Here is a 17,472-nt window from a genome sequence, read left to right as displayed (position 1 = left end):
AAAAAACCAAAAAATATTTACTCTTGAAAAATATTATTACATTACTACTTCATCCCTTTGGATTCTCACATGCTTTTAGATATTTTACAACTGGTAGGTCACAATTTAGTTTCGTATGTGAATTACAGGATATTAAAAGAATTGCAAGATCAGATTTATAAATACACCCCATAAGATCAAAAACGATGTCCTTTCAGGAAGGTTACATTTAGGGTAGAAGCTTAGAAAAAAAAATAATAACCCATAATCATTTTTGTTATAACAAATCTATATATTTTAAAATTTAACTTGTAGTAAAGTGCTGCATTTTAATACCCCAATCCAAAAAAAAAAAAAAAAAAGGAGAAAGGAAAGAAAAAAGGCAAAAAATCAAAAATCTGAAGAAACACATGCAACTACAGTTGGTGGCTGAGGCACACCATTGAACTGGCCAATCCTGAGCAGCACAAAATTATTGGGATAAATCCTTAAGAGTAAAGTTTAAAGATTTTAGTAGAATTCTTATTGCTTTTCATGTTGCAGTTCAGGACTATGGGAAGCCTTGAAGACAGATGAAGTTTTCAGGAAGAAAAGTAAACTGGAAATATTGCCAGAGGGAGAACCAAACCTCCTTCCTGTGACTGACAGAGCAGGTCTTACCTCCTGGAGCTGTGGAAACAGAAGAAAACCCATTGTTGGAATGATGATCACTGATAACACGGGCAGTAAAATCATCCTTAGAAAAAGGTATTTTTGCCCAAGTGGTCCCCAATGCTATATTTCTGCTTCCTCACCTTACCCAGAAGTGTCACCTAATGACCCAGGCCTGTTCCTGACCCCAAGCCTCTTCCTTCCCTACTGAGGAGAAATGCCTCACCATATTCCACACCATCCTCTGACATCCCAGGCAGCAGGTTCAAGTTGTAACGATCTCGCATTTTATCTCCAGGTCGATTTCTAGTCCAAAACTTGCTGTCAAAAGGAAGTTACATGATCTCATTAAAAGGTCAAGAGCATGAACATTTTTTAAACTAATTAGTTCTTTGATTTTTAGTGTAGTATCTCGATTATGTAAGGATTTAACTCTTACTAAATCAAGTTTAGCTCCAGATCTGAACACAGGCTATGAGATTCAAGCCAAAAATGAAAACCCCAACATTACAACTTAGAAGATACTTTGAAGTGTAATGTGTGTAAGTACAAGGGATCAACATCAGATCCTGAAAAAAAATATTTCTAGTCCATTCCAAAACCTTCTTGCTCAAGTATATTCTTCATATACACTAAATATACACATGCCCCTACAAAAATTTACTGCATTTATAAAATGCACTGTGTTTATAGCATGTCCAACCTGAAAACACAAACTACAGCCTCTGAAGGTGTCTGCAATGTGAAAGGATATGACCAGCAGATGATCTGCAGGAAAAACTGCTGTGGAGATAGGACTACTTCTTCAGCAAGAAATGACAAGAATTATTTTTTTAAACTTTTCTTCAGTGGATTTAAAAGCTCCCACCAACCAAAATCATAATATTTGTTACAAAAGGTCAGACTCTACCTTGTAATATAAAATGTCACCTAGTGCTTCCTATTAACATAAATTGTGTCTCTGCTCTGGCCACTGGTTGTGTAACAGAATCATCCCAACCTATTTATTCACTGATGCCAGACACTGTTCTAGTTTCTGAAAGTAAATATGTTCCCTTAGACCTTCTCTTTAAATACTTGAAATTACCTGGTGTGATCATTTGAACCTGAACAGAGAATGTGTCCAAGGGGATGCCATGCCAGACTCCAGATCATTCCTTCATGGGCCATTTCCATTCCACCAACCTCCTTCTCAACCCTGATGCATTAAAAAAATAAAAATTAATCATACACAGCTGAGTATCTCCTACAGCTACAATAGAAAACTTCTGCTATTCAGTTGTTGTTTGTCTTCTATCCCATATTTTGTCAAATTTAAGCCTCTGTAATTTTTCTACCGGGTGAACTGATTGTTCCCTGTGGTTTAATAGGCAGTTCAGTAATGTAGGGATTTTTAATTGTACATTCAAAACCAAAGTAATTACAGCACCTCATAACAAGCTTTAAGAAACTAGGAGTTTCAGCCATTCATCACTCAACACATGGCTGGTTTTGTGCAAGCAGTTGTATCCTTTAAAGCACATTTCTACAGGAAAACTTCTTCATAAATGAAGCATATTAACAAATTCCTCAGGTACAGAGAAAAACTATTATCACAAATATGCAGGTTAAATATGGACCCAGTGGGGAAGAGGTATTTTGTGTTTTGTCTAACAGCTTGCACAGCTGACCAACACCTTTCCCACGTGCTGATGAAAATGCCACATACCCAACATGCCAGAACAGCAAGGACCCATCAGACCCTCCACTGGCAAACAGCCCTTCATGAACAGGATGCCAGGCCACAGCTGAAACACACAATAAGCCACAATCACAAGGTATAATACTAGGATTTCTAATGAATGGAAATAATTTTAATTTTAAATCTAAGCTTAATAATAACAATCTACATAATAAAAAGAATTCTGACCTGTGGCCTCTTTCTTATGCCCCCTGAAGACCTGAAGTTCTTCCTTCAGGTTCCGGATGTCGAAGAGCTTGCAGAGGTGGTCACGAGAAGCTGTCAGCAGCCAGTTGCCATTGAGATTCAGTTTCACCTCCATCACTGTGTTTTTGTGAGCATGTCTGCAAGTTGAGAGAAACAGATTGATTGTCCTGGAGCTGATTTCTCAGACACACATAAAAATGTGTCGTTTGCCAGCCAGGAATATTCAGGTCAATAACAAGGCAGTTGAGGCTACTAAAGCAGAACAGTGGGGCTTTCTGTGCAAAGGCCCTGTGCTTTGATCCTGGTCTTTTGTACTGCAAAGCAACTGGCAGCACTCACTGAGACAGTATCCAGTTACTGTGCATGTTTCTACTGCAGCATAAGACAGTTTTCATCAGCCAGATGAAACATCTTGTTTGTTTTTCCCTATCTCAATCTGAATGAGAACTGTGTGACTAGACTGACTATGAAGAATAAAGTAAATTTAAATAATGAATGTTAAAGTCTCAATTTTCCAGGTAGAGACTTATCCTCTTATCCTATCGAACCTCTGGATTTTCTGGCAAAGCTAAACCCCTAGCTTCATGTGTGAAGCAGCTGTGTATGGCTGAAAGGTTGTGAGGAAAAGAGCTATGAAGGGAATGAAGAAAATATTTTATAAAGTTAGCTTACATTTAAGCAAATCAAAAGTCTGTGGGTAAGAACTTACAGTGTGGCAAGGCTCTGGCCAGTCTTTGGATCCCAGAACTTGATGGGCTGTTGGCTATCTTTACTTCCTGAAACAACTAACCCCTTGGTTGGATGCCAGTCAACACATTTCACATCTGCTCCATGGCCTGTTAAGATAAAAATTGTCCATTCTGAGATTTCAGACACTGAAAAATTACAGGGTGCACACCTTATAACTAATTTAAAACTGAACGTAAAACATCACAGAGCACAGGTTACAAACCATAAACTAAATAAAATCTCTTCCAAATTATTTAGCTTGCCTTACTTCCCACTAATTAATGGGAGCATTTTCTCCTCAGATTATACCTTCAAATCAAGCTCACTGGAAAAATTATCTAAGAAGTTTTTTGTTTAAATTGGTACTTTTCTTTAGGCTTTGTCCTTAGACAACTTCACAGTATTTTAAATGTGGCACTGATGAAGCCTTTATATGGAGGTGGTGAGGTAAAATGATTCTGTGACACTTTTCTTTCAGTGAAAAACAGAGGAAATATAAAGCAAATACCTATTTGTTCCTATCCTATCAGTACTATCCTTTTGCTGTCCTGTCAGAAAATAAGCAAAGAAATGAAATAATGGATCTGATACTAAATTAGTATATGATGAAAAGAAACCTTATGAGATGTGATCTCTTACGAGTTTACATGGATTAAGGTTTTTCCAATGCTTAAGAGTTAGCAAAGAAAAACCCTTGTGATATAATTTCCTTTTAAACTGACTGAACTTGAGAGAGAATCAGTGCTGTTCAGATGAGCTACAATCCATTAAAAAAAAAAAAAGCCTGTTCCTGCTGCATGACAAAATGAGGTTTCTGAAGTAAACTACAGGAATTCAGAGAAAAAATAACAAGCAATAATTTCTTTCTCCAATCTCTCTCCACACCAGTCCACTTCAAGGCAGGGCCAACAGTAATAGCCCATTCCAGAAAATGAGGCAGCATGCAGTAACTGAAGAAAAAAGCAATTTGAGAAAGGAGGGTCTGCCTGCAACATGAAGGCACCGAAGTGATAAATGGCAAGGAAGAATGGGTGCACACTCCAGAAAAACGAAGGATTGCCACCAAGTCAGACAGCTCCCACACAGACTGCTCTGCTACACAGTGGAACACATAAGTTAAAGCAGCACAAGCTGTCTTAACACAGATCTCACTTTGACAAAACATTAAAAATAAGTATCAGTTGAAATTTTCCTGAGGCCACAGAAAAAAACAAATTAGAACTGATGCCCTTTCTGAGCCCTGAAATCACAAGCCAAAGATTAAAAGGATAAAGGTGGTTACTGTTTATTGAAGGATCCTTCAGGTGTACTTATGGCAAAATGCACATGTGATATAGAGCTATGACACTTTTATAAGTTTATCAAATTAGCATAATTGACAAGAATCCCCAATTAAAAGTACAGTTAATGAAGTAATTCCCCCCTTGGTTCAGCCTCCTACTGAAGCCTCCCCACTCTCTCCTAGCCCCATATTCTTTATGTCTACATACACAGGGAAGTAGAAGAATGGCCTTGGTTCACTGAATCAGAGAGATTAGAATGGGATTCCAGGAATATGTCTGTCTAACAAGTACTGAATGCTAGCTAAGAAACCATGTAAGTATATAATAAGACTTTACAGAGCTAGGAATATATGAAAGATATATAAAAAATCAAAACTCTTCTGGCATCAGAATAAGGAATATACTTGCATCTTAAAATGGAAGCAAATTCATAGCACGTAGAGCACACTCTCAAGTGAGTGCAACTTTCCTCCTCTCTGGAGGAAAGGACAGACAGGGAAAGAGGCTCCCGACCAAAGGAGAAATGAGTCCAGCCTTGGCAAGTATATGGGAACAACATAAGAACTGACTGACAATAAAGATGAAGGAACCCCACTCCTCCCAGGCACAGCAGGCAGAATTCTCTTTGGAATATGTGGGGTTTCAGGGAAGAGCAAGATCCTCAAGTTGCCAAGACCATCAATGTGCTCTGGTGGTCTGGGCTACCAAGAGAGGCACCCTGAGATGTAGTGTTTCCTTCCTCTCTGGCTTTTCTAATGCAGAAAGAAGTGACAGGCACTGTCTGCATTTATTGTGACTAAATCTCTCAACTAAAACACGAAGCTGAATGCTGAACAGATCTTGCTTCTCAGTGTTTATTTGGAAGCAACAATTCAGCCACGAGTCAGGGAGAAAGTGCTCCTCCTGCACAGGGGAGGGGAATCCATGCTTGCAGATTTCCAGCTAAGAATATTCTGTAGGTAGTTGCTATCATGCAGTCCCCAGGGAAAGAGAGATTTTAATTCAAGGCCCTTATAGAAAAAAGCTCCATTAAAGTTAATACTTGGTTGAACGGTATGAAAATGTGTTCAGACTAGAATGCTTGAGTAACACCATAGAAATGAAATAAACCAAGCCCAGCAAAACCATAAAAATCCACTACCCACATGGACTGGAGTGACATTGGCACTGCTGCTCCTGCAACAAAGATAACTAGCAATGGAAAAGCACAGGAAAACATAGGGCTAATTATGCCCGATGGAAAAGATTGCATCCAGAAAACAAGTGATGCTGGTGAAAGGCCATCTCTGGGTGACAGCTCATCCTGAGCAAGGCCCTGCTTTAGGCTTTTCTTGAGTTAAGCCAGCCCAAGAAGAAATATGTACCCTGAGAAAAACAAGGCTTAGAATGGGCAATCTTAAACAGACCAATTCAAACACCCACCCTTCCAAAGTCTTCAGCAGGGAGAGGAAGTGACAAACAGACGGGCTGACAGGCTTCTGGGATGGGCCCAGAGCACAGAGCTGAGAGGCAGGAGAAGGGGCCAGGACACTCAGAGCTTGTAAATAGAGCAGATAAACCATTGGGTATTTATCAAAAGGCTTTTGGCTATCAGCACATTAATACTGTTCATGGGGATCAGAAGACACTTATAATATATAAAAACAAAATCATTATAATCTTTGTATGATTAAACAGGTCACTGGCATTTCCTGCAGAGAGAGCATTCTTTCAACCAGTGCACTCTGGATTATGGCAGCAGAGGGGAAAGCTGGGACCCTAATTTGTAATCTAACCAGTGATGGATCCTGCCCTCAACAGAGCCTCTCAGCCCCAGCTCTGCAGAAATGGGACCATCACACACTTAGCTTTAGGCTCCTAATGCAATGAAGCTTTCTCAAGAGAAAATAAAATTTTCCCTACAACAATTATGCTTTAAATAAACTATTCACAAGGGATGAACTAACTCAGAACATTTACATAACCAAAATAACTGAATAGCATCATCTAATCAGACCTTTCTTAATTTCTTTTAAAATTGAAGCAACTGACGTTGTATATTGCTTTTCCTTCTTTCTGCTGAGAGATGGGCACACTATTATCTGTAATGAGACACATGATGCAGAAAATACATTTAAAATAACATTCCAGAGAAAAAGCCACCTCACAGATTTTATTTCACAGTTGTTTTCCCTTCTTAGTGTTGGGAATCAACCTCTCCTCTGGTGCAAAACCCTCTTATCCCCAGACATCAAGCTCACAAAACCTTAATTCATGCAAATCTCTGCAGTTTACATTCCCTGTTTGCTAACAACAGCTTTTGCTCAGTAATTTCAACAGTCACACACACATATCTGCCTCTCTGCTCAGAGCTGCAGGGTGAGAATTCCTCTCTGAACAACTCCTTCTCCTTTGCATGGACCTTATTATCAACTCCCTGTCTTGCAGGGATGCTTTACGGATAAATGAATTGAAATGTGTGAATTGTGTAGGAGTTGTGGCAATACAAGGCCCATAAACCAACCAAAAAGAAATACTGAAGGCAAGTATTTTTGAGAAACTCAAGTAATTTAAAATCATGAGTGAAGGTCTGAGCATAAACTTACATACAAACACTTGCTGGTTTTACTTACAACTTTTTCCAACCATTTAAAAAATTTGCAGAAAAACAAAGACAGGCACATGTGGCACCTCTGAAAGCTCAGATACAAAAGCAGTTCTCTACTATTACCTTCCACATGCATAATAAATGCTTTGAGTGCCCTTAGTCACAATCTTCTTAATTAAAATAACTGTACTGATTGTTAGCACTGCTAGCCAATTTCTTTGAAGGGTTGTTCTTTAAAAGATACTGAACAGAAATCCTGGCTAGTGAAAGACATAAAAAGCTGTAATAAGATTATGTGTAATGGTATTTGATCAAATATGTCAGAAGTCTGAAAAGTACATATATTATAAGGCCATGATTTTTTCCCCTCCTCACAATAATTTCTGCATTTATGACTTTCTGAATATAGCTTACAGTGTAAAAAAGCTGGTTTGAATCACTGTCTCTGTATTAATCTATAAAATATCCATATATTTTATAATGCAACTGTGTAAACCAGTTACAGATATATCAGGTTTATTGCTGTAGCTTAACTTTCCTGTTTTATATTCTTTGCCCATGGGATGTGCCCCATTCCGAATGCACATAAATTCAAAGAGAATTTTATAGATGATATTGGAAAATTTCTACATCCTTCTCAGCAATTATGTGAATGTAGACACACACACTAAGATGCCAGTCTTAAAGCATCTTCACATTTTAACACCCACATTCCAAAGAAAATGGGTATTTATAACTTTTTAAATTTAAAGAATTAACCATCATTGAAGTGCAATTATGCTGTTTGTTATTTAGAATTCTATTTGTTTGGATTTTTTAAAAATTCTGTTCTAAATGGGGAGTAAACAGAGTTGTGTATCCCCCACCCAGCCTGGTTAGATCACAGCTTTTTTGTCACCACACGCTGACATTCACCTTCCTGTTCTCTGTGTCCCCAAAACAACATCACACCTCTCAGAGAGCAGGGCCTTGGCACAGGATTATTTCCAAGGGTTCTGCAAAGATGTCCTCCAAACACGAACCAAACAAGTGCTTTGGAGCCTGCCTATAGCCTGTACCATTGACTTAAAAAAAGCCAAACCAGAAAAAAATTAATTTGATTAGAATATTAAATAATTTGAAGCCTCACAGTGACAGTTTATGTCAAAGTAACTACTGAACAGCATTAGGTCTTACAAAAACCAAGCTATGGTTCTCCACCCCCAAAAAAGAGAGGGCAAGGAAAAAGGGACAGAAAAGAGACCTGCAAGTCAAAGATAATGGGAACAATGTTAGCAGAAAGGAATTCTAAGTTTTCTACATAATTCCATTAGAATTTACTATTTGCTTCCAGCCTATTAGGCAAATTGGAGTATTGTGTTACATTATTCCCTTCCATTTCTATGAAAGGCTTTTGGAATGTCACATGGCAGTTACCCACTCCCCAGAAATCCCCTGCTTCCATGTACAGCTCCCTGAGGAACTGAATACCCCACACCTAAAACAACCTGGGCAGCTCTGGTCCCAGCAGTAAGGGCAGGTTTATATTTCATTCCAGGAATTCAGTGTTCTTTGGCCTGTCAAGTTATGTGAACTGTCCTCAGCCAGGAGGTGTCCTGGGAGCTCTTGCACTTCCTCTTCTCCACTGCAAGAATGAATACCATAGGAACCCTCCCCCTACAGATACACAGCCAGCTTGTGCTTTTTAGCATCATGTGGGAGGTTGGTGCATAAAAAATTAAGGGAAAAGCTCCTTTCAGTCTTCACTGGATTAAGAATAATGCCTCCCACCCTACTTTGGACTTCTGTACCACAAACACAAGTTTTACTGTCCTTTATTTGCTCAGTCTAGCTCTCTTGTAGTTTATTAACCTTGTTATCTAGAGCAACAGCAGAGAGACTGCTAGTTTTAATCTACCTACAGGGGATGTCTACTTGATCCTTAGGATTCCACTAATTCAGCAACAGAAAGGGACATAATTCATATTTGTTTAAGAATTTATGAATAAGTGTCCTTTTTTTACACTTCTATAATCACAATTTCTTCCCAGAAAAAAGCTCTTGTAACAGGACCGTTTATCATCAGTGAAATCAGGAGGTTAAGAAACAATAATAATCACAAAATATTAATGAAACAGGTGTGGGTAAACAAATTACTTTCCCCAAGATTACCTAGAACAGGTAATCAGTGTTTTCATAAATGAGTTTAGAATTTGTAAAAATTCTTATACCACTTATACCAATCAGTGAACAGTTTGAATTCTACAAAACCCTAATGAACGGGCAAAAAAATTTAAATTTAATGCTGATTGTGTGTTTGCACGGCTTGGTAATAGTAAATGCACTGTAAGAACGCTGAATAAAAGTTGTTACAAGACATGTAATTACCAGTAAAGTGAATTCTTTACACCTGTGGAAATTCAATGACAGCATCTTTTGTAAGGGCTTGCTTATAGCAAGGGGAATAAAAGCAGCTGAGATCCAGTGGGAACTGGTCATGAAAGGCTAAGTTTTTATGTACCCACATGTTAAACTTAGAGGGATTGTTAAAATTCTTCAATTCACTGAGGCTGAGCAACTCCCAAAGGTGAAACGAATTGTTTTGAACAGAACCAAAAATCACAGAGCTGAAGATGCCTGCTAGTTTACATCTGTGGTGTCAGGTCCATGTTTTTTAATCATTCAGTATGATCATGCTAGTTTACAAACACTCCAAGGATACCTTTCCTTTTAGACATATTTTGTTTTTTCTAATTCCTGAAGTTATTTTTGGGCTTTATCACTAGCTACATCTAATCAGGTTATTTGTGCTGTAAAACATATCAGGACAAAACAAGTCTGACTGAGACCAGCATCTGTAACACGTCAAGAGCTGTTTAACATTCTCTTTGTGAGAACAGCAACAAAAAAAAACCAAATTAAATATGCATGTTTCAAAATTTCTAATCATAAGACACAGTTAAGTCATATCCAGATTGACCACCGATAATTATCAACACTAAGTTATTTTAGTATGTAAAAATATTACTAAAGTGGCACTAATTTTGCTTAATCAGCATCCAGATATTTTAACATAGCACCAATTTCATGCACTTAATCCCCTATTTATATCATTAAGAGCAGCTCTGTCACAGAGATCACCTATGTGATGAGCTTTAGATACAGCACAATGCTTTAGTGCAGTACAGCAGTCATTATTTCTACTTAAAAAGTCACTACTGATCTTCAAAAAAAAAAAAAAAACATCAGAAAGCTCAGAGCTAGCTCAGAAGAAATGACAGGGAAAAAAGGGCAGAAAGTGTCAAAAGAGAAGATATACCATATTAAAACTTCCAACACCTTCTTATTGCAAATAGAAATGCAGCTCAATTCAAGGACCAAGACAGGTTTTCCTCACAGTTAAATTATTTATGAAACACAGACTGGATTCTACTTTGTACTTAGGCACAGTTATCTACTAAAATCCCTATTGCTATTTATGATTTCTTAGCATGTACTTATCAGGGAATTAAAAGGGATTTTTTTAATTGCAAAAGGTGGAAAAACTTCTTTTTTTTTTTTTTTTTTGCTGGTTACATTACCTGTAAAGTAGCTGGGACTAGATGTTCTTTTCTGTTAAGAAATTAACCAGCCTACTTTGAAAGCAGCAACACACTTGCTTTTCATTGACAGAAAATATTTATTTACAAGGCCATTTACATTTAATGATAAGAAAAATATCGTACAAGAAACATTAAAAAAATGAACAGCAATTGTAAGAAAATCTCTCATGCTTCATAACATCAACATCTGCCAGGAGCCAAACCCCCGCTCCCTCAGGAAGAGTGTCCCACAGTTTTCTACTCCTTGTTTTCTGGCACCTTCCTTAGAGGATCTGGCACTGGATCTGACAAAGCCTGCACTGCCTCTAAGGAGTGCTGAGAGTCTGGAGCCCCCAGCCAGAACTGAGCTCATCCAACACAGCGTGGACAGAACAGGGATCAGTACAGCTGTGCCCAAGAGTGGAACAACACTGGTCCTTCAAGGGCAGAAATTCCATTATTTTGTCACTCACGAGTCTGCAGTTTCAATGGCTTTGTGGCCTCATATCTGGGTACAGAATCAAACTGCTGGGCAGTATATTGTTTTGTAAAAATAGACCAGAATATTTTTCACATAAAAATGTTCCCAGTCAAGTCCTCCAAAAATGAACCAAACAAGTATTTTGGAGTCTGCCTATAGTCTGTACCATCAACTTAATAACAGCCAAACCAGAAAAAATGAATTTGATTAGAATATCAAATAAGTTGAAGCCTCACAGTGACAGCTTATGTCAAAGTAACTACTGAACAGTCAGAACATACACTTGTATTTCATGAATCAAGAAGGAAGCGAGGCATGAGTTAAAAACTGGTGCCTGAAGCCAAGCTTCCAGGAGCTGATGGGATTGTAAGATGAACTGAACCTAGAGCAGCTTCAGTGGGGTTTTCTAAACACACACGAAGAAACTAGTTCTGGTCACTAACTGCTGAAATTGGTGACTCAGTGTGGTTACTTCCTGCCAACAGGGAGCCAAAATCCCCACCTTTCCACCAGCAACTCTTCTGCCAAGCCTCTGCCTGTTACACCTGTGTGACACCATTAAGTGTCACAAAAAGTTTGTGACACCATTAAGTGTCACAAAGTTTAATAGTTTTACTGAAACTACAGTAAGTAATGCAAAGAAGGAATGTCAAAACCACAGTAGAATTTAGATGTACTTTGAAATTAACTTGAAGCTAATAAAGAGACTTTGGTACATCCTAAAATTCAGCCTGGCAATTTAGTTAACAAGAGGGGAAAGGAAGGAAATCAGGGCAGACACTTTAGAGTTTACAACCTCCTTGCCTCTAGCTCTCTGCTTTGACCAAAATTTTGGTCAAGGTTCTAAGTGATAAAATCAGAATACTTAGCTCCCATCTCTGGGAAGAGAACAAAGACTTCCAGAAAATCTAAGAGTAACCATTAGTATTAATTTCCAGTAATTACTTCCTTTAACATCCTGCTGGACGCTCATTTGAGTTCTGCTGGTGATTATGGCTGTTGCAAGAGAACAGAACAGCCCAAATACCTAGTTTAGAGGTTAATTCAAGTTTCAAACCCCTGTGTGGCCACATGACCAGAGAATTCGCTCAGCAAGCTGCAAAAAAACTAAGAAAAGTATTTGTGGATCTGAGTAAAAGAAGTTATAAGAAGTCTTTCTTTATATACCCTTGCTGCCAAGTGGACCCAGAATCTCTCAATAAAAATACCCAACAGAGAAGGACTACCAAGATCTTTCAGTTACCTTGATATTCTTAAACTGGAAGAACAGCTTTCAATGTGTTTTCATGGCTAAGATGACAGGGCAGCTTCCTACCTGTTTAACAGCTCTTTGAGAGAAGAGCTATCACCTGTCAGTCAACTAAATGACTTTTAAAGGCAGCCATGATCATCTGGCCAGACCCAGTGAACACTTGTCCAGCCAGGTGTTCACTTTAAGGGACAGCACTTTTGCACAAAAGTTATTTTTCTTCTTGCCAGCCAGAAAACACACATAAGCTATTTCTGACAGTCAGTTTACCATAACAAAACATCTCATAATTATGAGCCCACTGTAATGTCAAGCAAAGAAATACTGAGTTTAGCTACACAGAAGCTGGGAAAACTATTTTCTTTGGTTGCAGGGCAAGAAGTGCAAGACTGACAATACTCCCAGTAGGACATGAACAGCAGCAGGCCTGGGGTGAGGTGAGGGGGCACACAGAAAGATTATTATATAGACTGCAGGAGAAGATTTGTGTCAGTCAATAATCCAATTAGCAAGTGTAAAAGTTCCAAGAAGGGATATGAAGACAGAGGCCATTCAATTTGCTCTGTGCATTTTGCAATGCCACCAGGGCTGAGCAAAGTGAGAAGCAGCAGGTCCACTGACATAAACTGCTGGCAGAAAGCAGAGCACTGAGTTACCAAGCACTGCTCTTTCTGAGCAGACAGAATTCTCATCTCAAGCAGAAAGGGTCAATTTTCAAGCAACTGAGGTACAAAAGGGCTGAAAAATCATAGGGACAGAAACCCACCTAATGAACAGAATACCATGAACTGAAACAGAAAAAAATCTGGCATGTAATTATCACATGTAATATCACACTACTATACAGAAATGTTTAATTTAGCTGTGTTTTTGGGGCTAATGAGAAAAAACACAGCAAAATTTAAAACAATTTCAACAAGTGAAAAAGTGTAATTGAAATGCAGGAGACAAACAATGATTTGAATAAAAAGAGAGAAACCCTTCATTTGAAATTTTAAGTAGCAGAGACGAGGTCAGGCAAGAGACAGAAAAAAGGAATGTTTTCTGTCTTACTTTAAATTTCTGCACCATCAGTGCTCTTATTTTCTTAACTTTCCTGTATCACCACTACACTCCCAGTCCTCTCTTTCTTGCCAACTAATAATTCTGAAATTTAAGAAAATCTTTCCCTCTTTTAGATTTAAAAATAACACTGCAGTTCCTAAGTAAGTAGAGAAATGCAAGTATCTTTTATTTCTGTTTAAATTCTAAAAAGAGGTCCCTTATTAAACAACTGTTTTGCAGTGTGGCTGTACAAGTATCTATGAAGCTGTCTAAAATTCTGTGCATCCCCATGTGTCATTTTAAATTCTACAAGCACATGAATGGATCTACAACAAAGCTCTTCACACGTGACTGAACAGAGAGACAGGGAAAATTATGATGTTCAAAACTTACCAGGGATTTTGTGCAATAAAACCTAACAAAGAAAGGGAGAGATGTCAACAGGAAGAAATGGGATAAAACAATCCAAATAATACTTGAGTAACTGAGATATATCAAAACCAGGGGGGAAAGATATGGAGAACATGTAAAGATAACATAGATGGGCATGAGAAGAAAGGCAAAGGGGCTATCACCAGTTTAAGGGGGTTTCCAAACAAAAGTGCTGGCAATAATTTGTGGAAAATCCTGTCCTCAGATTCATTTACTAACATCACACAGAGATGTGAACAAGAGAGATGCAATTTTTAACGTGCAGGGAAAAAACTGCTGCTACTACTTCTTAGTGTAAAAAAAAAAAATAGGTGTGACACAGTTTCCTATGACAACATATTAGAGACTGTTCTTTCAAGACCAGAACAGAGGATACAGGAATCAAACACATCCACCACATCAGGCTATGGAGAGACTAAATACTTCTTCCAACATTTCTGTGCTTCTGGAAGTCACTAGCAGTTAGATTTTTTCACTGCCAGCCTCAAAGGTGGAAAAACATCAGTCAAGACATGAATATTGTTCTCCTCTGTGATGCAGAATTATAAAATTGTAATTATAACTGAATTTGTATTTGAGTCTACAGGGACATGCAGCCAGCAGCATGTTACACATTCCCAAAAGAACATAAAGAAATGATGTAGAATTTGGCAGGAAAGAATTCTAAAAGCCTACTGCAACTTTAATTGTAGTGTTGTGTTCTCATGAAGTAATCAGAACTTCCACAGGAAAAAAAGTTGATTAGAACAGGAAAACTGCTCCTCAGAAACAGAAAAACATTCAATTTCAGTGCTACACCAACAACTCCTGGCTGTTACTGAACACCCTTACCTGTTAGCAGCAGATACACTGTCTAATATTTCAAAATTAAAATTTTCCAAATACTTAAGCAGAAACTTTGTTAGTCAAAAATCTTACACTCAGAGGAAAATAAGTTAGTCTGAAGTACTTTATGAACTAAAGCTATTGTAGAGCTTTAAAAAAATTTCAAAAAAATGTATAAAAAATTCTAGACAATATATAGAGACAAAATTCTAGAGAATACATAAGAAGTCAAATGACATGGACAAAAGAATTGCCTAGACAGAGCATGTCCATCTATTTGCAAGTGTACACAGAACAAAAAAAGAAATCTGACCATCTCTTCAGGAACACTGAGAAAAAAGAAACTTTTCAGTTTTTCTGAAACAATGATCTTGCCTGCAGAAGTTTAACTCTTTGCTAAGTCTTCTTTGATATGGAATGAGCACAACAGGATGAATATTAATACCAGAGATTTTAATTATCATCATTCTGTAAATACAAGTTGAAAATATGAACAAGTTATCTATGGAGCTTTTTTTTGCCTGAATTTTGGACCATTTATTATACAAAACGAGCACCACAAAAGATATCTGCTAAACTTCCAATCATCTGAAACTGTGTAAAAAACGTGGCTCAAGAAAACATAACTACATGATAAATTTAAAATTAAAGGCAAGAAAGAACAAGTGTTTATTGGGATGATGTGGTTCAGAAAGAAACTTTTCCCTAAAGAATCTTTAGATTTCTCTCAGTGTTTTCCGTAGCAGCTTTTAAAAATTTTCATCTTACACACATCAAAATGAAGAAAATACAAAATATCTTTCCAGTCTCAAAAATGTACAAACCAGTTCCCATAACCACAATGAACTGGGTCCATACATGAAGCTCCAGAGACAGGAGACAGCTAAAAAGCAAGTGCTCTTGGGAAGATGGAAAATTTGGAAAATAACAGGCAGAAGGAAGGAAGTAGGTTAAGCACAAAAATAATGAGGGGGAGGTCATGGCCAGGATGAGGCTGCTCCCCTGCCTGGAGTGGAACTGATCTGTGCTCCTCAAACAAAACACCTTTTACAGTGCTGGGTGTGATGTCTGCAGCTAAGCTGAGGAATGTGAAATTGCAGGGTTTATCCTCTAGAAGTTGGATTTGGAAATCTTCTGTAAAATAAAAATTACTGATTAAGTGAATCAGTGCTGTGGGGGAGGCAGAAAAAAGTCACCTCTTCACTTGCACAGATAAATTTCGGTACATAGTCTCGTAAGCATAGCCCAAAGAAAGATGACTGTCATGAGAGAAGATGGTATCATTTCTGTTTAAGAAAGACTAGGCAAGAGCATGTCATTGCTACTGAAATAAGCCACTGAGGAAACTGAAAAAAACCAAGTATATTTGTTGGCCAAATGATGCAAGTGCTGCCAAATTTACATTTTGATTTTTTAATATTTCTGTTAACACAGCAACTGTGTATTGGGGAGTAAAGTGCATTTTTAACCTTAAAAAGTTAACAACAAAAAAAAGAAGCTTTAACAGGTATAATCCCATGTCAACAGTTTATTTTCAGTGCAAATAAAATACAAAATAAAATGATTGTTTTAGTACACAGAATACACCTCCATCAGGCTAGTCTGTTTTTGGAATACACACTCCCAAGTGAATTATCTGCTGCTAGCAAGATGCAGTTTTACAGGAGTCAGTGTGCCAGGCAGGTGAGCAGCTGCAAGAAGCACTGCACTGGGGAGAGGGGCAGCAGGCTGGCAACATCTGGCCCTACAAACAGGAGCTTCATCTGCTGGAGCCTGGGCTGGGAGCACTCCAGCAGCAGCAGAGCCCTGATCTCAACACAGCGTCAGAGGCTGTGCCCCTGGATCACTGCACTCACAGAAACTGCTGGGGATTGAGCTCTGCAGTCTGCATGACACACATTCCCTGGCAAAGCAGCAGTAAATATTCCTGCATCATGTACAAGTGAGTAAACCTCCCCAGAAGTTTCTGTTATATAAAAGTTATAGAGCCTGATCATCTATCAAGTGGTTTTAGGAAGGCTTTTCTGCTCCTCTGTGAATTAAACTTTTCTTTTTTTCTTAAGGGGGGATAGATTTTTCAGAATTATTAGTGCAATTCATCATTTTTCACTAGCAGGTAATTTGTTCAGGCTGATTGGAACTAGAATTAGGACAAAACATCTGGTGAGCAGAACACATGACCTGAAGCAGCTGGATGACCATTCCCAGCCCTGCAGATGTCCAGTCCACAGTAACTGCAATCCAAGAGCCATGGACAGTAACAAACTGAAAAATTAATTACGTCCTCACTGCTAAGCTCAAGTTCCTACTGTGCAAGGACTGCAAGGAGTAGACACATCAGGAAAAACATCTGATACCCTTAATGTCTAATAAATGCCACATTAACTTCTAAGGTTTTTAATATGGCACTTTATGTTAAACTAAATTCTAATTTGAATTCCTCACACTGTTCCCTTTCATATACCAATAATGAACTATGCTTATTAGTTACTTGTGATAATTGATGCTGCTAAGTATTTCTCAGAAAAAATTGCCTCATGCCTATTCCTTACTTGCAAAATAAGTTGAAGTAAGTAAACTTACTTACCAAGTAAATGATTCCATCTTACAAAAAAGTTGAAAAAGAACTTACTCAAATACCAACACTCTGTTGGAACAAGTCATTAATTTGGTAAATAAATACTGTGCAATGGGTTAAAAACAACTTGTGGAATACCTAGTAAGT

At 38.0% G+C, this 17,472-nt stretch overlaps 1 protein-coding gene across 6 annotated transcripts in view; it reads right to left on the bottom strand.

Annotated features, from left to right (window-relative positions):
* Window positions 1-17,472, bottom strand: part of WDR33 (WD repeat domain 33) — a 69,022-nt gene that overhangs the window by 14,821 nt on the left and 36,729 nt on the right. For 4 of the 6 annotated variants that reach the window (XM_041416323.1, XM_041416324.1, XM_041416325.1 and 1 more), the window contains 6 exons: window positions 3,267-3,393; window positions 2,540-2,694; window positions 2,339-2,417; window positions 1,718-1,828; window positions 857-951; window positions 640-648 (listed from right to left, as the gene is read on the bottom strand). In XM_041416323.1, coding sequence (XP_041272257.1) covers window positions 640-648; window positions 857-951; window positions 1,718-1,828; window positions 2,339-2,417; window positions 2,540-2,694; window positions 3,267-3,393 — 576 coding nt within the window. Of the gene's footprint in view, window positions 1-639; window positions 649-856; window positions 952-1,717; window positions 1,829-2,338; window positions 2,418-2,539; window positions 2,695-3,266; window positions 3,394-10,822; window positions 11,225-15,615; window positions 15,882-17,472 lie in introns of those variants that run through there. The other 2 variants (XM_041416330.1, XM_041416327.1) reach the window with 2 other exon arrangements.

Source organism: Onychostruthus taczanowskii, unplaced genomic scaffold (assembly GCF_017590055.1).
Source record: "Onychostruthus taczanowskii isolate IOZ18803 unplaced genomic scaffold, ASM1759005v1 scaffold51, whole genome shotgun sequence".
Taxonomy (NCBI): Eukaryota; Metazoa; Chordata; class Aves; order Passeriformes; family Passeridae; genus Onychostruthus; species Onychostruthus taczanowskii.
This window is presented reverse-complemented; position numbering and strand designations above follow the sequence as displayed.